General features: G+C 36.3%; 2 protein-coding genes across 9 annotated transcripts in view; one reads left to right on the plus strand and one right to left on the minus strand.

The window, feature by feature from the left end:
- Positions 1-10409, minus strand: part of LOC117602133 (UNC93-like protein) — a 16748-nt gene extending 6339 nt beyond the window's left edge. For 2 of the 7 annotated variants that reach the window (XM_076691662.1, XM_076691663.1), the window contains exons 1-9: positions 10280-10409; positions 7463-10172; positions 7117-7416; positions 6612-7036; positions 6334-6539; positions 5869-6260; positions 5647-5779; positions 5427-5564; positions 3926-5362 (exon numbers count right to left, since the gene is read on the minus strand). In XM_076691662.1, the coding sequence (XP_076547777.1) occupies positions 5142-5362; positions 5427-5564; positions 5647-5779; positions 5869-6260; positions 6334-6539; positions 6612-7036; positions 7117-7308 (1707 nt within the window). In that variant the 5' untranslated portion in view covers positions 7309-7416; positions 7463-10172; positions 10280-10409 and the 3' untranslated portion in view covers positions 3926-5141. Of the gene's footprint in view, positions 1-70; positions 3225-3925; positions 5363-5426; positions 5565-5646; positions 5780-5868; positions 6261-6333; positions 6540-6611; positions 7037-7116; positions 7417-7462; positions 10173-10279 lie in introns of those variants that run through there. The other 5 variants (XM_076691660.1, XM_076691659.1, XM_076691658.1 and 2 more) reach the window with 5 other exon arrangements.
- Positions 10410-18169, plus strand: LOC117602136 (hexuronate transporter). Of its 2 annotated transcripts, none has more exons than XM_034319740.2 (10): positions 10410-10550; positions 13933-14044; positions 14272-14395; positions 14623-14775; positions 15225-15335; positions 15402-15564; positions 15917-16115; positions 16287-16565; positions 16656-16853; positions 17698-18169. In XM_034319740.2, exons 2-10 carry the CDS (start codon positions 13939-13941, stop codon positions 17898-17900), a joined length of 1536 nt encoding a protein of 511 aa, XP_034175631.1. In that variant the 5' UTR covers positions 10410-10550; positions 13933-13938; the 3' UTR covers positions 17901-18169. The 2 variants fall into 2 exon arrangements, with proteins under 2 accessions (XP_034175631.1, XP_034175632.1); XM_034319741.2 differs by having other exon boundaries at positions 10418-10550; positions 13910-14044.
- Positions 18170-18232: the final 63 nt, after the last annotated feature.

Raw genomic sequence — 18232 nt, forward strand, 5'->3', positions numbered from 1 at the left:
CATCAAATGACGAATCCTGTGCTTTCGCTTGGCTGAAGTTTATTTATTTAAATGAAAGACATAAGCAATGTTATGTATATTTTTTTTTTTTTTTTTTTTACGTGACAAAACGTAACATTAAGATGTTACTTTCGTCGCCAGCAATGAAAATAATTCGACCTGTGGTGGATAGTTTTCAAAGTAGTTCAACAACGTTTTGGCATTTGATCATCAGTATTTTGCTATGTTGTTTGGTTTTTAATCAAAACAGAATTTCCTCTTTTCTTTTTTTATTGATTATACTATAACTATACAATCTTACGTCTGTTGTAAACATCTTACTTCTATAGATTATCACAATTTGTAATCATCTCTTGTGTTGTTACATGTTGTAAGTGCGTTCAAGATGTGTATGTAGTTTGTATTTTCAGTTGTCAAGTATAAGTATTATTTTTTTTAAAAGAAAAGAAATGTGATTTTTGTTAAGCATCATGCAAATATCGGAATCATGTTATATTTGCAATCTAGAAGGAAATTTAAACGATGAATAAAGAGGCATTGTTGAAGTTATACACATGCTATATTAGCTAAATGTTTTTACGTGGATAATGGTATGTTGAATGCGAGTGATTTAGGTATATAAAATTCTGTTTGTTATAATTTAGCTGTTCGACTGTTTAATGTCGATACGTTAATTAACTTCTACACGTCTCGTGATGATGACAATAATTTAGGTAGTTAATGTTATAACTTGTATACTATAAGTTTATAGACTTATACGCCATGATGGATTACATTTTTGTCATCACCAGTGAGGTAGGGTTTAAAGTGACTAAAGAAAGTAAAAAAAAAAAAAGTAAAAAAAAAAAAATTATCCTCGTGCAATGGTTGTACGAGTTAGTTACATACATGTATGTACATAAGAAAGAAAACGTTCGTTATCCAGAACGTACAGTTTACTGCCAGAATGAAACTTATATAGCATATATCTTTCTTTGGCTCGATAATTATGATAAATATTTGCCTATGTGTGAATAATATATTTGTGATGAAAGTAATACAATGGTGTTTACTATGTCACTTTTGACATTTAGTGTTAAAAGAAAACAGATACACAAAATAAAAAAGAAAGAAACCAGAAAGTTAATATGTGTAGGTATACAGAAATGTAATTGAAAATGAGGATAAACAAGTATGTACCTCTAATAATGTTCTGCTATTCGTTTTCCTTTAGAGAGATTTTATTAGGTACAAGTTGAAATTGTCAAAAAGAAAAGTTAATCGAAACCGAGGACAATATAAAATAAGATAATATTTATTATTTCATGAAATACAATTAGTATATGCCTTTCCAATATTCATACTCCGCTATACTCTTTTTATAAATCCATAGTCATATACTAGGACAGAAACATTTGCTTCCATTTCTTTTTTTCTTCCCTTTCATTTTATGTATAATTTTGGTTCAACCATTGAAACTTCTTATCGAAATCAGAATGAGCACATTTATTGCTGAAGATTCAAGAATTCGTTGGAAGTAGTGTTTCTTGTCCTAGTTTTAGCAACGATTAACAATATTTTCTCTTGCATATCTTTTTGAACTGTTTCTTTTATATATATATATATAGAATTTAATAATACAATTTATTTCAAGATTGCAAAATATATCCAGTGTACATACAAATATCATATTGTTACATGACTTAATTTTATATTGGTTACTTTTTGTCTGAATACATAATTATGAGTTTATACAAATTTATCAGTCGTATCTTCAAAATGATGGCAACAAGAATGATTTTTTTTTTTTTTTTTTCAAAATCGTCCTGGAGAACGTACAAATAGTCCGGCTATTTGTCTGATTAATTTTATGAATTAAGAAATATCTCATACAAATATCTATTTATTAAAATTACTGTTAAACATGTTGATTTTTTAAATTTTGTAACAATGTCCAAGAAAACATGTATTATTTTGTATTTAAAGGTTTCTTAGTTGAAAACTTTTAATAAAACAACTGTATTATTAATATAGTGACGTCTATGGGAAGCATAATTAAATGTATACTTATGAGACAATGAGAAATGTGTTGGAAGATGATGTACAGTACAGTGCAGCTTAGACTTCTATTAGTTAAGAAAAAGAGAAAAACTCATTCCCTTCTACTTATTCTTAATCACGAGAAGCCCAAGTTACATTCGAATGTACCAAAAACACGATAAATATCAAGAAATTTCAAATGTTTCTATACGTTACGATTTGGTCATTATACAGGGTGGGCCACGCAACTGTTTCAGGTGATAACTCTGTTATTAACGCATTCATGAAAAAATGCCAAAGGAGAAAGATAAATAGTTCGAAGAGCACTAAATCGGTAGGCCCATAGATTTTATAAAGTGCAAACAATGCACGTGCAATTAACAATTGCATCAATTTTTTAAATGGAAATGCATATTTCTTTTTGCACAGATCGATTCCCCTATTAATTCTGCGTAAAAAATAAAAATAAGTATAATATCTCGATATTCACGAAAAACCATATTATTTTCCAAATTTTAAACGGCTCTTTCTCCCTTACTTTCTCTCTGGGCTCTTTCTTCTCCTCTCTTTTCACCCTTTATTTTCACTTTTTTTTCATATTTTTTAGCCTGCGGGTGCTGGAATGCTGACTGGGGGTGATGGTACCTCTAAGGACGGGCCTGGTTGCAAACCCAAAACATATCCCTTATGTTACAGGGGCACAGTGTGCGAAGTAAAGTGCCCTCATATACGAGGAGTTAACTTGGGTCTATTTTGATCCGCTTACGCTTCAGAAAATCTCAATTTCAAAAAGTATTTGAAAATTCAGCTGTTTCGCGCCAAGAATAATCCTACAAAATCAGGGATGGTAGCTGGAGGCGCCCTTGCAGTTCGCGGAAATATTACTTACGAATCGGCGACGGAGAGTGCGATCCTCGATCTTGAAAAGTGCGCGCGTGAGACCGATGACCTGAAGTCATGGCGCAGCTAGAAGAATCTGGCTACACAGTGAACCTTCGCACGGTTGAGACTTCGCGAGTGAACCTGTAGCGTAAATGGGTCAAAATGGACCCAAGTAAACTCCTCGTACATGAGAGCACCTTACTTCGTACACTCCGCCCCTGTAACATAAGGGATATCTTTTGGGTTTGTAACCAGGCCCGTCCTTGGAGGTACCACCACCCCTGCTCAGCTTCGCAGAGAGTGCAGCGCCCAGCACCCGTTGGCTAAAAAAAAAGAAAAAAAAAGTGAAAATAAAGGGTGAAAAGAGAGAAGAAGAAAGAGCCCAGAGAGAAAGTAAGGGAGAAAGAGCCGTTTAAAATTTGGAAAATAATATGGTTTTTCGTGAATATCTCGAGAACTACTTATTTTTGTTTTTTACGCAGAATTAATAAGGGAATCGATCTGTGCAAAAAGAAATATGCATTTCCATTTAAAAAATTGATGCAATTGTTAATTGCACGTGCATTGTACTTTATAAAATCTAAGAGCCTACTGATATAGTGCCCTTCGAACCATTTATCTTTCTCTTTTGGCATTTATTTATGAATGTGTTAATAACGGTGTTATCACCTGGAACAGCTGCGTGGCCCATCCTCTACAGAAGAGGAGAGAGTATTTGAATCGTTGAAGATGTACACAATCTCCAGCGTAACAATGTCTTATTCAGAAAAGACTTATAATATTCCGTTTTTCTAAATTTGTCGATCAGTGAGTGTATTAATAATGCATTTGGCGCGATAAAAATTGAGTAACGCGTTCTTTTTTCTGTTCGTTGAAGCGTACGTTTTGTTGTTGGTTTTTTAAATTAGAAATGTACAATTTGTACAATGAATTGTTACTTATTTATGCGAATGATAAAGCTTTGGTATCAACCGTAAATATGTAATTATAATTCAACTATTATTCGTTCAACGAGGGATCATACCTGTTTTACGCAGTTCAGGAATGCTCTCTACTCCTGCTTCTACCTTCATGTGATGGATAAAAAAATATGCGAATAGAGAAAACACGTACTAACGTCACGAAGATCGGGAGTATACTGAATATAAGATGGTTGGATATGCCGCGCAGTACCACTACGCGCTTGCGCAGACGTAGCGTGCTCGAACCACGCATGCGCAGAATGAACGAAAACTCGTACAACAAATATGGTCTCCTGTTGAACGAATTAATAGACACCTATCCTTATATTAAATACTTATAGTAATTTCATTTTTCGTTTCTGTGATACAGGGCAGATATATTTTAACGATCACCTTTTTTTCTTTTTCCACGCACAATTATAATTAATTTGGTTTTGAAAGACATCAGGTACATTTCGACGTTTCAACGTCAATGATTTGTCAGAAAGATACTACGATGATCAATCGTTAATAACATTATATGTACTACATATATGCTATGATCGTTCAGTCTTGTACGACAATTTATGTTAAATTGTTCGTACTATAACGGAACAAGAGATTTTCTGTAAGAGCATTTATGCTTGATGATGAATTCTTTGTGATTTATTTTATTCATGTTCGTTCCATTCAACTTTTAAGAAAGACTATGTTTAGTAAAGCCTGTAAAATTGTTAACATTTCATGTTAAAATATATTGTTATCAAATCATTGAAATGTTTCATTTTTAATTTTAATCCAGATATAAAATATAAGTTGTGCTCAATATTATATAGAGACATATTTCGCATCTACACCTTTCTGTACCGAGTACAGAAATATTTGGACATTACTTATATTTCGTAATTAAAATCTTTTCGAGAGTTTATTCAAAATGAAATAAAAAATTCAGCCTTCAGATACAGGAAGAACACTGCAGTGGTCTGTAACGCTTGTCCGATGTTCATTCGTAGATGGCAAAGAAACTTCTGCCACTACCTCTTTCACGGATACATTTTGTTCGATAGTACTAATATTTGTAGTTTGATTTTCTTCAGTGTTACACGCGAAAGCAACACTGTTTACCCTACGTCTTGAATGTTTCTTTGTTTTACATATACTGTGTCCTGGAAAGAGCTTCCTGTTTCTATTATGTCTCCTTGTCCTTCTTAAGCCAAATGGAACGAACTTATCTCAATCTCTGTAACGAGCTTCTATTTTCGTATTTGAACCCAGATCACTTGTAGTTGGATCTCTCAGTCACAATGGTGCTAGGCTTTTACCTCTTTTAGCCAGTCTAATCTCTAACCATATGTAAGGAACTACCGAGAGAAGTAGCACACAAGCAAGACCAAGTACACGAAATCGTGTGCAGACCAATCCATGTAAACCAAGAGTCAGAGCAAGTCCAAGCCACCTCCAAAAGAGGGACGTTGATAAAGGTCCTTGCCAAGAGTTTGGATACAATCCCAATACTAATGCTGTACAGATTAAACGATTTCTTTTAATATTTGAACTATACAGAAAGGATGATATGTAACTTACTGTATATTAGAGTTTCCCAAATGGAATTGCAAACTCCCCAAGCAGCAGATATAACATGAAAAAGTGCTGGATCGTCACCAGATGGTCTCCAAGTGATCAAGACCAGTAATAAACACGCATGAAATACAAATCCTACAACTTTTCAAGAATATATGTATATATATATATCAATTATTAAAACTGTTAACAGCAATAAAAGAATAATTATTATACCACTTACCTACAACAAAATACCTTTTAATATGCCTCAAAAGCATGGATAAAGTAACACCAGCAAGAGCTTGCAAAGATGCTAAACTTAGAAAACTTAATGTTACTGTACCAGCTCCTCCCAATGCACAGACTACGTATGCCTATAAAATAATAGGTGAAACGTTTATGCAACTAACTTGATAAGAGTTACTCAAGTAGTGAAATAGCTTTTGTTACAGTGGATACTTACTTCTATAAAATCTGCATAGATGAAACCCTGTTCAAGTCCGATGAAAAGTGTTAACGGCGCAGCCAATTGTAACTTAGGATCTTGAAATGCAGTTTTTATAGATGTGAGAATACTTTTAGTGCTATGTTTTTCATTTACAGTCTGTGGTTCCTTCATTCTAGAATCGAGGAAAGCACAGGATATACTTAAACCTAGGACAGCAAGACCGAGCCATATGCTAACTAACATCTTTGATGTTCCAGATGATAATGTAGGTAAATTAGTTGTGCCATTGTAAAGATAAATCTCTTCTGGACAATATTCTGCTCCGCACATATCATTTACCTCACCGTTTATTGTACTAAGAGATATTGAATTTGTTAGTTTCACAAGTATGGCAGCGATTAGACAACCTGAGGACAAAGTTTTATTTGTAAATAACTTTACTCTTCAAAGATAATAGCCATAGATTTTTAACGTTCATACCCAATGCAAGACCCAAATCTTCTGCTAATTTAATCCCTCGATTAAGTCTTCTCAAAAGGCACTCGCGTCTTGTTTCATCAGGATCCTCAGGATCGACAGATACCAGAGCTAAACTCGTTGCCGATGCATTTACATGTGATACCCTTGCTATGAAACTTGGGCTCATGCATGCACCCAGCATAGCGTAACTGGGTAGCAATATATACCTGTGAATAAAAATATCAATAATTGCATTATCCGTATACACGATTAAAACTTGGCGAGTTCAAATAATCCACCATTTAGGATAAAGATGTACTCCGACAAAAATGGTGGTGGCCACGTGGCTGCTGCTTATTGCAAGATTTGTTCCAAATCGCTGCACGAGGATCGGCGCGAAGCAAGTGGTGATTGTTGCGGTTGCGAAAAGTAGAGCCAACAACATCGGCCCCAGTTGAGGATTGAAGGTACCAAGACCAGCCTGTAAGGGAAATATGGGCAGCGTGGCGGCTGAACAGCTCGCGTGTCCTAACAGAAGAGCAGCGCAATGCCTTAGAATCGCTTTCTTCGGCGGTCTTGGACCGGAAGGTGCTGCCCTTACAGCTGCTATCAAACGACGCACAGACGACGCTCCTGCAGAGGAATTCATCGAATCTCGTCGACGCCAGGACAAGGCTGATGTTCTGGTTGAACGACAGGAGATTGGAGAGTATGCTGCCATATGCTGTAAATTAACATTATTTGGAGGGGGTTGGACCGGGGTCTTAACGAATCTTAAATGTGAAGTTTAAACACTAGACGTACCTCCAGCATAGTATCATTGTCCCACAGAGTGTGGTGATGACCACTGCTTCTTGCGCGTCTATGGGTATGCGCTAATGGAGGAGGTTGAGCTGGCAACCGAATAGGTCCTAAACCACCGATGGGTGCTGGTCGGTAAGCAGGACTACCGAGCTTCTCCTTCGACAATTCATGAAGATTTGGCAACGAGCCCATGATTTAATTTCTTCCTCTTTTCCTACTTTAATGTATCTCCTTAGAGCCCAACGCCTCGCTGATTCTCGTTCGAATCATTGTCAAGGAAGCGTGCGGTTATTAACATTGCTGCGATGATTTTCTTTCACCTTCCATCCATTCATCTACTGCTTACGTGTACCTGAAATTAACAAAAGTTATTACAATGTTTATGGGAAAGCCGCAATGGAGCGAGCGGCAAGTGAATGGATAACGGACCATCCAACTGACCGGCAGAGGATTGAAATCATCTCTCGAGCGAACTCTAAGTCCACAACGAGAACCGGATGTACCAAATCCATTACTGATCCGCTCTTTCATTTCCACTATGTTAAAGTTAAAATTATAAACTGTTCGATAGTTTAAATGGAAGGATTCATCGATTCGTGTGAAATCTCCGTTATAACGCGGTGAGCTGTTCTTCATTATCTCCGTATTGCGATGGTACTTCGCGGGAGTCTTGCATAATTGATCTAGCAATTCTTGGAGTGCAATCCCGTCAATTATGCAAGAAATAAAAAAGAGAAAAAACACACGAAGATAAAGATCCCGTAGTCACCTACAGGACCTTGAACGAGAACTTAGAACGGAGGAACTGACTAATTGTTAGCTTAATAAGCGTATACCGCCGTCGGCCTTGATATTGGTTCGTGGAAGGATTTCGACCAATCGTGGATGGCAGTTAATATATTGGAAACATAAATCAATGGAAATCTCGTGGCTGTTGAATTTATACTATAAATTTCCATTTCAAATGGAATCGTGGTAAAGACCTGTATATGTATAGAAAATAATTTTCAAGTATGATGGAAAACAAACCTCGTCTCTTAAAGTTGCACTATTCTATTATCCAGAATTCAACATGACTTTTCATCCAGTAACGTCCCATCGAAGTCATTTTAATTCGTTAATCACATGATACAAAACCAATACAAAGTAGTCGATGAAAACACTGCTTTAAAAAAAGCACACACGCACCTAAACTCGTCAGTTTCTTCGTCTACTGAAAAATAATCACAAAGGATTCGTAACAAGCTGAAAGCACATTTAAACGATCTGCGTTTCAACGTATCATCATGTACCTGCACCACTCTCCTGTCATTATTTACCGTGTATTTATATCACTTGTATCTTCGTAGGCAATAATCGATAAACCATGTTATAAACCGCAGGACTAAGGGGAATCCCACACATTGATACCAACAACGATATCATTCATTTCTCCAATGATTCGTTCTTATTTACACAATTTTCACAAACTGCTTTCTCCTTTTTTTATTAACGAAGAACGAGGTTTTTTGATCGCGATTTAAACGCGGCACCACGGTAGGTTACCTACCGCGTTAGGGGCACGCGCAACCTGTAGAACTTTGTACATTTAACAAACGAGTTAACAAAAATTAGATTATTTAAGACGTTTAGTAAATCAGAGTTGTATAAACGGGGATATGCAGTGTCCATTCAGGGTCCAACGAAAGTAGCAACACCAAGAGCACGATTCTCCTCCCTCGGTTGGACTCGGTGTTGCTCGCCATCGTTCGTTCTCCTTTTGGTGTACCACTTCTCTTGATATGGTCGATAACAGGGAGAGTGCGTACTACATCCTACCCTGTTCCTGCGAAATCTTAAGTGCACGAGAGTGAAACAGCCGTTTCACAGCCACTCGATTCTATTTTACAGCCGAAGATCAAGTTGATGGATACTTAACGCGTTCGATGCGGTACGGGACAGGTCCCATGTCGTGGTTTCATTCGGGGTGGGCCGATTAACATTGGACCTCCGTTTCGTTACGTATCAGGCTGATACATTTCTGTTACTTTTTAGAGAAATAGATACTCGATATTAATTTACGCTATTGCTTTCAAGCTTCTTTATTAATAATGAAAGTATGTATATAGTACCGAGCACGATCCTTAAGGAAAATGGAAGATCCTAGAGGAATCCTAGGGAACCCTAGCATGCTCAGCAGTGCATGTACATACAGTATCGAGCATAGCAGGTTCTTTTTTTATAAAAAAGATACTCGATATTAATTTACGCTATTACTTTCAAGCTTCTTTATTAATAATGAAAATATGTATATAATACCGAGCACGATCCCTAAGGAAAATGGAAAATACTAGAGGAATCCTAGGGAACCCTAGCATGCTCAGCATTGTATGTATGTATGTACATATAGTATGCATCATAGTGTCCCTTCGTCTAGTGTATTTAGTAATTTCAAATAAATTATTGAATATTCTAAAGCTTTTATCAGATGATTATGTTAATTATTTTAACGCTTTTATTAAATAATTAGATTTTAATATTTGCTGCAGTTAAACTTGGATTCCAAAGTCAGTGCTTTTTCACTAGACGAACGGACACTATGATGCATACTGTACAGCATCAAGCATAGCAGGATTTTTTATGACAAATGTATCAAATTTTGAGATAAGAAATAATTTCTAGAATGTGATATACACGTTCGAATGACACGTATATATCATACAGTCACGTGCCCTGTTGCGTTCGGTCTGTAGTCACGTTCTACTATTAAAACCGCTACACCACTATAACGTACTTAGATATCTCAAGGAAAGTCTTCGAACTTGCGTTATTACATGTTTCAGCGTTAACTGGCATGAGAATCAATTAGTTAAGTGTGTCAATGTTACGACGACAATGCAACCAGTACAAAGAACAGATCTGTCTATCTAAACGCAGGTTGATCACCTCAGATTTCGAGTCTTCAAGGAATACCAAATTATAACGAATTTTGTCTATTCGTATATGAATCTTTCACAGCCAGATTTCCGGGATTTGCAGTTTTAACAGTCGGCCATTGAAGGATTACATTTTTCATGCTGCCTGTAAAGGAACATGATACAGGCGATCAATAGAAAGAACCTTGGATATCGAAGATCAAGAGTATCTCGTACTCCCACCAGAGATAAATACGCAAGAATTATACTTGCCTATTAATGCAAGCTATGTTGGTGCCCCTTCCTCGACAAAGTCCACGGAAGGCCCGATCCTTGGATACTTTCTTATAAATGAAGGTTGTCCACCGGCTCGTTTCTCATTTAACGCTCCATCCCTCGTACAAGAAGGGATTGGTTCATATGTTAGAAAAAATTATTTCTTTCTTTTTGTTTCGCGTTATTGTGCCGTGAAACAAATCAATAGTGATCTCAATCGTTTTTGCTTTCAAATTTCGCGCGTGGAACGGCCGTCTTTAACACGTAAGTATCCGTCGAGTGACACGTGATATGTGATAAAAAAATACAATTATTCAAAATTGTGTTGGGGCGTCATGTTAAAAATGACTTATTATATTAATTACCATTCTCAGACAATGTACATATTTCATATTTTCAACTTATTTGCTTCTAACACCAGTTACATGATGCCATGTGTATTGATAGCGATGATTACTTTGAAGAATATAAAAATAAAAATTTTTAAAAAAGTACGCTTGCGTCAATTGATGCCTCTTAGTCCTTGAGGATAGATGCATTGTGATTTATTAAAATTGTAAAAAAAAAGAAAAAACAGCGTTCATACTAATTTAATTGGAGCCAGTGATTCAGTAATCATCGTAGTGGATATTCAAAGGAAGTCGGTGGAAAATTTTACCACGAGTGACCATAATTAATCTGATTATCAAAGAGCAAACACGACCGCACGTGTTTTACATTCCGGAACTCATTCCAAACGGTACAACCTTCCGTTTCGAGTATCGAATGTGGCTTGCTTTAATCTACATCGTGCAAACACGTAAACGTCCGTGGGTTGAACCTCGATTGCATTATTATTATTTTGCATAATTTGCGCAACTTTTATCATGAAACTGTAAACAGATATAACTGGTTGCAGTTGCTAACGCGAGGATTTTTAAACGATCCACTTGTCGAGCTATATTTTCTCGTTGGCAAACTTGTTCTAATATCATTTATCAGATTATATTATAATTATATTGATCGAACTGTTACTTTTCTTTGATTGCTAATGCATAAAAATATTAATGCGTTCAATACCACCAGGTGATTGAAAATTCCTTATAGGATAGCTGATTCGACACTTGGCGAATGTTAAGCTTAATCAGTGTCGTTAATTAGGCTTTGAACGTTGATCACTTTTATCCAATTGGCAAAGTTGCACTCTGCTTCCCTATAGATACCAAATACATATACGTCCGGAAAGGTAGTGACGCACGGTTAGCGGAGAATAAAGTTGATCAGGCGATTTAATGAACAACAGAATTAATTGCAAGTACTTAGTAGTTATTCATGAAGGTGTCCAGCAGGTGATTTAATTGAGAGGCCCGGTGTACTGTTCTCCAATCAGAAGTCCTCAGTACCAGGTATACGCCCATTAGACGTGTTCAACCTTCGATTTAATATCAGTATATAATTATAGAAAAGTATAGTCTGTTCGGGTCGCACCTCTGTTGCTCTCGTTTCTTATCCCAAGCTCCCCTTCATTTCGTAAGAATCACGGAATAAAAAAGGATCTTACACATCCGGTTGCTCGCATTGCAAATCAATTTGGTTTCTTGCATCGATGATCATCACGCACTACCGTCATGATTTAGCGGACGTTATAAAACGACGTTTAGTCAGCGAGTAGATTAATGATTTACTGTGGAAGACGGAAGTACTTTATGTACACTGTTAGTTAATTAACAGAATTAATGATTATTGAATTGTAGTTACTGCAATGTAAAAATGTCTTTTTAACGAGTTATCAATTTTCTTTTATTTTCAACGAGTGTAAATTAAATCATTTACATGTACAGTGGGTGATCAAATTATTGATTCACTCGCATTAATTGATGAATTTACATAAAAATGATTAATTTTTAAATGAAAACCGAGTTATTGGCCTGGAAATTCTCCGGAATTCAACCCCATCGAAAATTTTTGGAAATATTAATTATTAATAATAAATGTTAATTAATTGAACGTTTGATAGAAGTATTGGCCAGAAATAAAGCAATCAAAATGAATTGAAAGAATGCCGAAAAGAATTGAGGCAGTAATTAAATATAATCTTTTAAATGTACTTGTTTATTTTTATAAGTATTTTTTTGTATATTAATAGTGGAGGATTATTGATTAAAAATTACACAATATAAAAACCTTAAAATTGTGGATCTATTTCTACACAATCACGAAAAACCCATTTTTCGTATCATGGCTCTAATAATTTGATCACCTACCGTACAATGAGTCCCATCAAAGTTGTCGCAGTGAAGTTGGCGCACAAACACATTCACGCCGCATCGTCGGTGAGCCGATAGGTGAGGTGCATCGGTTCACCGACGCGGCGTGAATGTGTTTGTGCGCCAACTTCACTGCGACAACTTCGATGGAACTCAATGTACATTCGGAATATATTTCCAATTTTAAATCATTTACATGTATGTGCCTCTTATGGATATATTTTTCAGTACCAAAGTCTGAATCAGACCAATAATTGAAGTACAATGTCCTAGTTAGACAAAAATGTCTCAAACAATGAAGTCTCTTTATGTTCTTTTTTTTCTTTTTTTATTTATGATGGTGCTAACTTCTCAGCATTGTCACGAATAATAGAATTGACGCTATTAAAACCTATGCCCGTTACGTCTCAATGATTTGGGCTCAAGGTGACCAACTCGTATGGTGCATGCGTTTGAAACCTATGAAAATATGTACGAACATTTCTATCGAATATTTCTGTCCGCCACGGTGTGTACTGGTTTGCCTTCTTTGTTCAGATGTCATTCAATTTTCCCAATTATCCAGTTAATATTGCTGACTAATTCTTCTTTACAAGCTGATGTAATTATGAAATTATTGCTCTCTCATTGTTAACACTATTAAATGTTAAGCTCCACGAGCAATCCCAATCGCGCACGTGCAATAAAAATAATGATTCTTCTCGTAAGACACGAGATACTCATGGAGATACCATCAGCATTCGTATATTTACGATCGACTGATTGTTAACAAGTATGTAAACGATTTTGTGCGAATAATTCATAGGATAATTAACGCGAACTTGTAAATAGCGTACACCATAAATGACGTAATTCGTATTCGATGATTAACTATTAGGTCTGCTGCCAATTCCTGGGAGCTCGTTCGAGCATTCGTAACAGTGCACGCGATATCGCGTGAGAGTCATTAATCTTACAAGGGACATTACCCAATCGACATACGCCGATTTTGATGCCCTTTGATTATGATATAGAACTGAAAAAAATATTTGACACGTATTTTTTTTTATCGGCAATCGTCCATGCTGAAGGGGTGAAAATACCCCTCAAAGTTGGGGTTGCAAAACATATTTTCTTGAATATCTCAGGAACTATTAGGTGTAGGCGAAAAATTCAAAATGGAATTTGTGTGTTTTTGGACAGCAAATTTTTCTATGTAGCCACCTTTTTGATAAATTTATTTGTTTAAAAAATATATTGAAAAATAATCTATTTTTGTGATTTTTTTCACCCCTTCAGCATGGACGATTGCCGATGAAAAAAAATACGTGTCAAATATTTTTTTCAGTTCTATATCATACTCAGAGGGCATCAAAATCGGCATATGTCCCTTGTTAGGTTCGAATTTCTGTCTCTTCCAGGATACAATGTTGGGGACAGCGTTACAGAAGGTACGGTTCTTGTACAAACCGTACGCACTGGCTATCGTATCGGTTGGATACGTTCTTGGAGAGCTAGGTCACTATTTAATTGGTAAGCGATGCATTTGATTCAGCCAATTATCCTTCCTGTTCCTTGATACGATCTTTAATTATCTTTGCAATATATATCGAAGTAATTAACACCTTGAGATTCTTGTCGTTATTAAATTGTTTGTTGATATATATATATATATATATATATATATATATTTTTTTTTTTCAATTAACTACTATCATCAACGCAATTAGATAGTTTCGTTTTATGTTCATATTTTCAAGGTGTCACAAGCAAGGCGACAGCAGAGGATTTGCACTATGGCGACATTTCCTGCCAATTAAACACGACCAGATTATCCATCGCGGATCTTCCGGTTCAATGCGAGGAGGCTAAGAATTCAAGTTTGTTAGTTCTTTTGTTGAAAAAAGAATAAAAATATCGCATAAAAATATATTTTTGGCCCACTAGAAAAGAGTAACATGGAATAAGATAGCCTCTAGCATCAGATAGGGGCCATACCACAAGTACCTACTTTCACCGTACTCAGAATAAATAAAAATAAAAAAATAGATTCATTCGCTTCACCTTCGATCAAATCAGTACCACCTGGTTAAAGATATTTTGTTTCACAGTTGCGAGTCCCTGGAACTGAACGGATCCAACTATTGCGAATGGAACTATAACGGCCTTGGTTTGGACTATCAAATCCTGGCTGGTCCCAGTTTCATAGCCGTATTCACCGTCGTTGGTGTTTGCCTCGGTATTGCGGCTGACAAATACAACAGGTGTATATATCAATTAATTAGCGCTATAGTTGATATTATTATTTAAACATATTAGAAGAAGTTGTATTATTTTTAAATGGAAAATTAAGTTGAGTAGACTGTAGATCGTTCGGTAAAGCAATATAAATTGCAATTTTATTTTTACATTTATAGCATTGCAATATGCATGTCATCATAGTTATGACTACTTTTTACCATCGGTCTTTATAGCTGACATTTCTAGCCGTAAATGCAACCGTTACCACTACTGTTGCCGTTTATCGGGAAAAACTGTTCCGAGTATTGTACACCGTTAGGCGACGCTATTTATTTTATTATGTAATCACTTCTTGCTTGATATTACCAATACTTTTCGAACGGGAGTTAAATTCCAAAAACTGCCCTTAAGTGGATGAAAAGATCGTTGAAACGTTCATGGTTCTCTTTTGAAAATTAATATTGATTTGCAGGGTGAGGCTGTTAACTATTTGCACCTTGATATTCAGTATAGCCATTGTTCTAATGGGAGCAGTTAAAGAATACTGGCAATTAGTTATTCTACGTATGGTTCTAGCAGCAGGGTAAGTGATAAATAATTATATTTATATGCATATGATTAACATATTAACACGTGAATTGCTTAACAGGGAGGCAGGATGCAACCCTTTGGCTACGGGGTTGCTTTCTGACTGGTTCCCAGAAGAGCAACGAGGACTGGTCATGTCCATATTTAATTGGGGCATTTATGGAGGATATGGAATTGCATTTCCTGTTGGACGTTATATTCCTAATAAAAATATTTTAAATTTGGTAGGTGTATTTCAATATCTGAGAGATATCAAATTATTTAAGACAAGCGACAACCGATGCTATTTTGGGACCCACGAGTACAATTCAAATTTTCCAAATTTATGGGACTAACGGGGTCCAAATAAATCCCTCGGAGAATAGAAAGGTGATTGTCCTAACCCTGTACAAGAAACACGGATGGTCTCTAAGCCGTATACCTCTAAGGACCTTTACCTTTCCTTTCGAAGCTTTTCAAAAATAAAATTTCCAAAGAGCAAAACCATAAAGGAAACCTAAATTCAAACTGACCGTCTTACAGTTCCTTGGATTCATCATTAATTCTAAAGATCTTTACATGTATTTGTTTAAACAGGGCTGGAGAGCGTGTTACTACGGAGCTGGTATAATCGGATTGATCATAGCTGTTCTTACCTTTACGTTATCCGAACCGAAAAGAAAATCAATCGGCGAAGAGGAAATAAACAGTGACGGAAAGAAAACACCAGTATGGAAAGTGATCCTGCAACCGAGGATTATAATTTTATGCCTGGCTGCCAGCATCAGACATTGCGGTAAAGGGCAATACCTTGACGCAAAGGATTGAAATACGTTCGAAGGGTATATTAGCGTCTACATGGCTGGTTTCATTTGAAACATCGGGAAAATTTTCCTTCGTTATTTATTCTGTTCTATTTCGAGCAAAGAATGTTGTTGCTTGAAAACGATTTTCTATCTGTTTTCAGGTGGTATGTGCTTCGCCTACAACTGCGACCTCTATTACAGAGACTACTTTCCCGACTATGATCTAGGATGGTGGTTATTCGCTGTAACTATAGTGATCGGTAGTATCGGAGTGGTGGTAGGTGGAGTGATTAGTGATAAATTCGTAGCAAAAATGGGGATCAGATCACGAGTGGCGGTATTAGCCATTAGTCAGATAATAGCAACACCCTTTGCATTTGGCTCGGTGTACTTCAATCCTCTTTGGGCTATGATTACTCTTGGTATTTCTTACTTCTTTGGTAAGGGAACAAAAGTATTATATGTGTATATGTAATTTATACACTATTATCTCTAGAATCATTAATGACATACCGTTTCTCTGATTACAGCTGAAATGTGGTTTGGTATCGTGTTTGCAGTAGTCGTGGAAATAGTACCTCTGCATCTCAGGTCGACCACCATTGGTGCCTTTTTGTTCGTGATGAACAATATAGGCGGGAACTTGCCAATATTAGTCGAGCCAACTAGAATGGCCATCGGTTTTCGAGAGTCCCTTTATATTTACTATGCTGGCTTTTATGGTATTAGTAAGTGATCAAACAATTCGATAAGAGGTATCATCTGTTACCGAGTACTGACAAATGATACCTATATACACTTTCAAGTCGATTTTTGTTATACGTACGTACACTATCAGTCAAAAGTATAATTTGTCGAGCGTTTAAAAGACAACACTTTGATGATATACTTTTGACCGGTAACGTATACATACAGGGTGTGAAAAAATACTCTGATGACCTCTACACCGCTGGATAGATCACGAAAAATTGAAGTGAAAAGTTCTGTATCATTTTTCGATGGGATCAGTAGTTCAGCCACATTTCGTTGTTGAAAATTGACCAATCAGCGCGCAGCTTGAGTGGCAAGACTCGCGGAGTAGGAGACTAGCCTCTTCTGCCGTCGACGAGCGGCGCGCTTACGCATGCGCCGAGAGCAAATAATTTTGGGTTATACCCAGTTGTTTCAATTTATTAAACGGTTTGATAAATTGTACACGTACAATTTTCGTCTGTATCCTGTAGTAAAGATTGATATCGAACATATCCAAAAAGCATAAAATTGCTATCTTTACAATAGCAAACAACGTTTGAATTATTTAAATAATTAATTAATTCCGTTTCCACTAGACTCTCGGCGCATGCGTAAGCGCGACGCTCAGCGGCAGAGGAGGCTAGTTTCTTACCCCGCAGTCAATTTTTCAATTTTTAACAACGAAATGTAGCTAAACTACTGATCACGTCGAAAAATGCTACAGAACTTTTCACTTCGATTTTTCGTGATCTATCCAACGGTGTAGAGGTCTTCAGGATATTTTTTAACACCCTGTACATTGAATTCCCGATAACTTATCAATGAACGTTTTTCTATTAGGTTCAATAATGTTCTTCTTCACGATGTTCTTCATGGAAGGTGGCAAAAGAGAAGCAAAGACTTCAGAAACCGTTATTAATGCCAAACCAGAGTTTGGATACGACAATAACACGTTTACTAACGACGAAGGACGTGTACCAACGATAGAACTTCCTCGACTATATCCTCCACCACCACATCGTTTCGAGAATTCTAGGTTATAAGTTAGGAATACCTATCATTTTCAAAGAATCCGGTGTAAATAGCAATTTAAAATGTCTACAACGTGTCCATGATAGTAAACAGAATTCTCCCTTATGACGACGGTTTAGAATTCATCGGTTCCTAACTTGTGTTATTCTTTCATTTCTGAAACATTAATTACCTTATGTAAATAAATTTATCGATCGTAATTAAATACTTAATTTTACCGGTGGAATCCTTGGATTTCGTGGAACAAGAGTTGGGAACCCCATAATATGATCAGGAATCGGGGTTCACACGAGGTATTCTCAAATACTGCAAGAAACTATTACGTATAATTGACAAATTTTTA

This window comes from Osmia lignaria, chromosome 13, assembly GCF_051020975.1.
Source record: "Osmia lignaria lignaria isolate PbOS001 chromosome 13, iyOsmLign1, whole genome shotgun sequence".
Lineage (NCBI taxonomy): Eukaryota > Metazoa > Arthropoda > Insecta > Hymenoptera > Megachilidae > Osmia > Osmia lignaria.